Here is a 2,991-nt window from a genome sequence, read left to right as displayed (position 1 = left end):
CGGGGGAGGGGGAGGGGAGGGACCAGGGGGCGCGAAGAGGGGGAGGAGAGGCGGGCCCGGAGCCCCCCGCTGCTGGCGGCCACAGGGCGGCTGGACCAGGAGGTCGGTGTCCAGCCCAGGAGGGGAGCCTCAGGCCAGGGAGGGGCAGAGGCTAGGCCTGAGGCCTGGACCGCTCAGTGAGCAGGACCCGGTTCCGCGAAGGATGAAGACTTGTCTTTAAATATGACAACGTACAGGAAAGGCCCATCAGCCGATCTCCCCCTGCCTGGCCCACAGTGCCCCTCAAACCCTCACCACCCTCTCTCACTGCCTAGCCTACCTCCCTACCTCCTCTCTGAGGTCGCTCCTCATTCTTGTGTTACCCAGGACGGGGACCTAGCCAGAAACTGGCAGCATTCCCCTTTCTGTGGAATGACAGTGTCTCTCTTTCATTGTAACTTATCCTCAGGCCCATTCGACCATCCCCTCTTGCTTCTTCACCCCCTTCCTTCACCCAAGGGACCCTCTGCCTCTCCAACCCACTCCCAGCCTCCTTTCTCTTGGTTCCATGGTCATGCCTGCCTCCCTGTCTCTCCCACCCACACACACCCACTATCCTCCCAGCTATCCCACCACCCTCCTTCCTAATCTTGGGAGACATCTCCTCTGGCTGGTCGGGAAAATTCCAGGATCTAGGCCACACTTCTCAGCAGACATGCCCATCCTTGGGGAGGAGGAACAGGAGAGAGCCTGAGGAAGTTCTAGGGGACAGGGGGATGATGGGAACAAGGTCAGGCCGGGACGCCCCTGAGGACAGAGACTGTGGGGAGACTGGGACTGGGAAGAAAGCAAAGGAGCTAGAGCCAGGGCCAAAGGAAAAGGGGGGCCAGCAGGGAGGTATTTGCGGGGGAGGTCCAGCAGCTGTCTTTCCTAAGACAGGGACACATGGGGCTGGTTATTCCTCTTGTCACATGTGGAACGGTAGGAGATGGAAGAGGGAGACAGAATAAGCAAAGGAGGGCCCCATGCACAGAGAGCTGTGTGTGTGTAGCCCTCCAAGTCACTAGACCCCAGCAGACCAGCACCTAAGCCCAGGCTTAACCCGGTGCATGCATGCACATACAGTGCCCCGCACCTGACAGTCCTCTCAACCGGTCTAAACCCTTTCCCCATAACACCAGCCCATAACAGGAGATTTCTGTCATGTGGGCAATATCCGTATCCCACTTCGAAAAGGGGAATAACAAGACAGGACTCCCTAGGGGGTTATAGAAAGAAAAACAGGAAAGCAAGTGTCCTGTTGGATTTCAGCAGCAGGTGTGATGTCCAGGGAAAAGAAATTTGGATAGCCAGGAAGTGAAAACACCACCAATCTAAAACAAGACCTCTGGGCTTCTTCCCCAGTGACACAAATGTCCTGCCAGATTCCTCCTGGAAAAAAACCTCTGCTCCTGTCCCCCTCCAGGTCCCAGGTTGCCCATGTCCAGGAAAAGATGAATCCCCCTATCCAAGTCTTCTCCATGGTGTGTGTGGGTGGAGGAGTGGACCCTGGTCCAGGCAGGGGCTCCAGGGAAGAGAAGGCGTCACTTCCGGGGGCCTTTGCCAGTGTCTGGTGGTTCCCTCCTCTGATTGGGCAGAAGTGGCCCAGGCAGGCGTGTGACCTGCTGCTGTGGAGGGGCTTTGCCCCACAGCCACATGTCTTCCTACTCATCTGCTCCCCAGAGGGCTGCCTGCTGTGCACTTGGGACCTGGAGCCCTTCTCCACCCGGTGAGTGGCCAGCAGGGTGTGGGGTTATGTGAGGGTATAAAGGACAGCAAAGAGAAATGGTCTCCCAGCTGGGGGAGGAGCAGGCAAACTGGAACCTACAGGCACTGACCTTTGTCGAGAAGAGTGTAGCCTTCCCAGAATGGGAGGAGCAGGGCAGAGCAGGGGTAGGGGGTGGGGTGCTGGTTTCTGAGGGACTGATCACTTACTTGGTGGAATACAGCACAGCCCTGGCTGGCCCTAAGGAAAGGGTACATGAGCCCAGGGAGAAAATAAGAGAGGGAGCTGCACTTCGGGGCTTAGCGAACACAGTACTAAGATGGACACATCCCCAATCCCCATTCTTAGCTGGTCATTCCTTGTTAGCTTAAGGTTCTGAATCTGGCGCTAGGGAAGCTGGGCTAGGCGAGCCAGGGCGCAAGGAGAAGGTAATGGGAGGAGGGCCCACGCATGTTGACAGACCTACAGGAAATCCCAATATTGAATCAGGTGCAAGCCTCTTTGCACAACTTGTGAAAGGAGGAGGAAGCCATGTGGGGGGTCCTGTGAAGGAACCGAAAGGGGTTCTGCCAAGGGGGCAGGGAGGCAGTGAGCTATGAGACAGATATGTTAGTGGGCACCTAAGGCAAGTAAGCCCCTAAGGTGGGCATCACCCAGCAGGTGCCCCTTCCTGGGTAGCTGGTCTCAGGAAGGAAGTCCCAGGACTGTTAGCCCATCTCTTGACCTCAGATAATGGAGTATTTCAGGACTTGGAGTCCAAAGAAAAGCTCCAGAGGCTTTATGTGTGGGGGTACATAGGGAAAGAATAGAGGTTAATTTCTCCCATACTGCCCTTTAATCCTGACCTCTAAGTGGTCCCAGTTACAGCTTTGTGCAGTTTGTCCCGCCCCAGCCCCACTCCCCACTGCAAAAGTTACCCCTCAACATATTGTGCATGTCTGCCAATTCCTCACCCAGGCCCTGCATCCCATTTTCCACTCTCTTCTCCAGGCTGAAGCCACCATACTTTCCTTCTCTATCCCTATCCCAGATTTTCTCTGACCTAACAACCAAGGTTGCTCAGAATTTAAGGCCAATTAAGATATGTGTGTATACATACCATGTCCTGCTGTTCTCAGCAGGGGTAGGCGGCACCAAATCCATGTCAGATTCACTGAGGAGGCCTGACAAAAAGGAGACACCATATGCTTTCTTTTTTTCTTTTCTTTTTCTTTCTTTTTTTTTTTTTTTTTTTGAGATGGAGTTTT

The 2,991-nt window shown here is 54.9% G+C and overlaps 1 protein-coding gene across 1 annotated transcript in view; it reads left to right on the top strand.

Moving 5' to 3' along the window:
• Positions 1-1,472: 1,472 nt before the first annotated feature.
• The window catches only part of THPO (thrombopoietin), a 6,374-nt gene continuing 4,855 nt past the window's right edge, over positions 1,473-2,991 (top strand). The window contains exons 1-2 of the mRNA XM_011945862.1: positions 1,473-1,747; positions 2,136-2,172. Of these exons, the coding sequence (XP_011801252.1) occupies positions 1,473-1,747; positions 2,136-2,172 (312 nt within the window). The remainder of the gene's footprint in view (positions 1,748-2,135; positions 2,173-2,991) is intronic.

Source organism: Colobus angolensis, unplaced genomic scaffold (genome assembly GCF_000951035.1).
Source record: "Colobus angolensis palliatus isolate OR3802 unplaced genomic scaffold, Cang.pa_1.0 Scaffold245, whole genome shotgun sequence".
In the NCBI taxonomy this organism is placed as follows: Eukaryota; Metazoa; Chordata; class Mammalia; order Primates; family Cercopithecidae; genus Colobus; species Colobus angolensis.
This window is presented reverse-complemented; position numbering and strand designations above follow the sequence as displayed.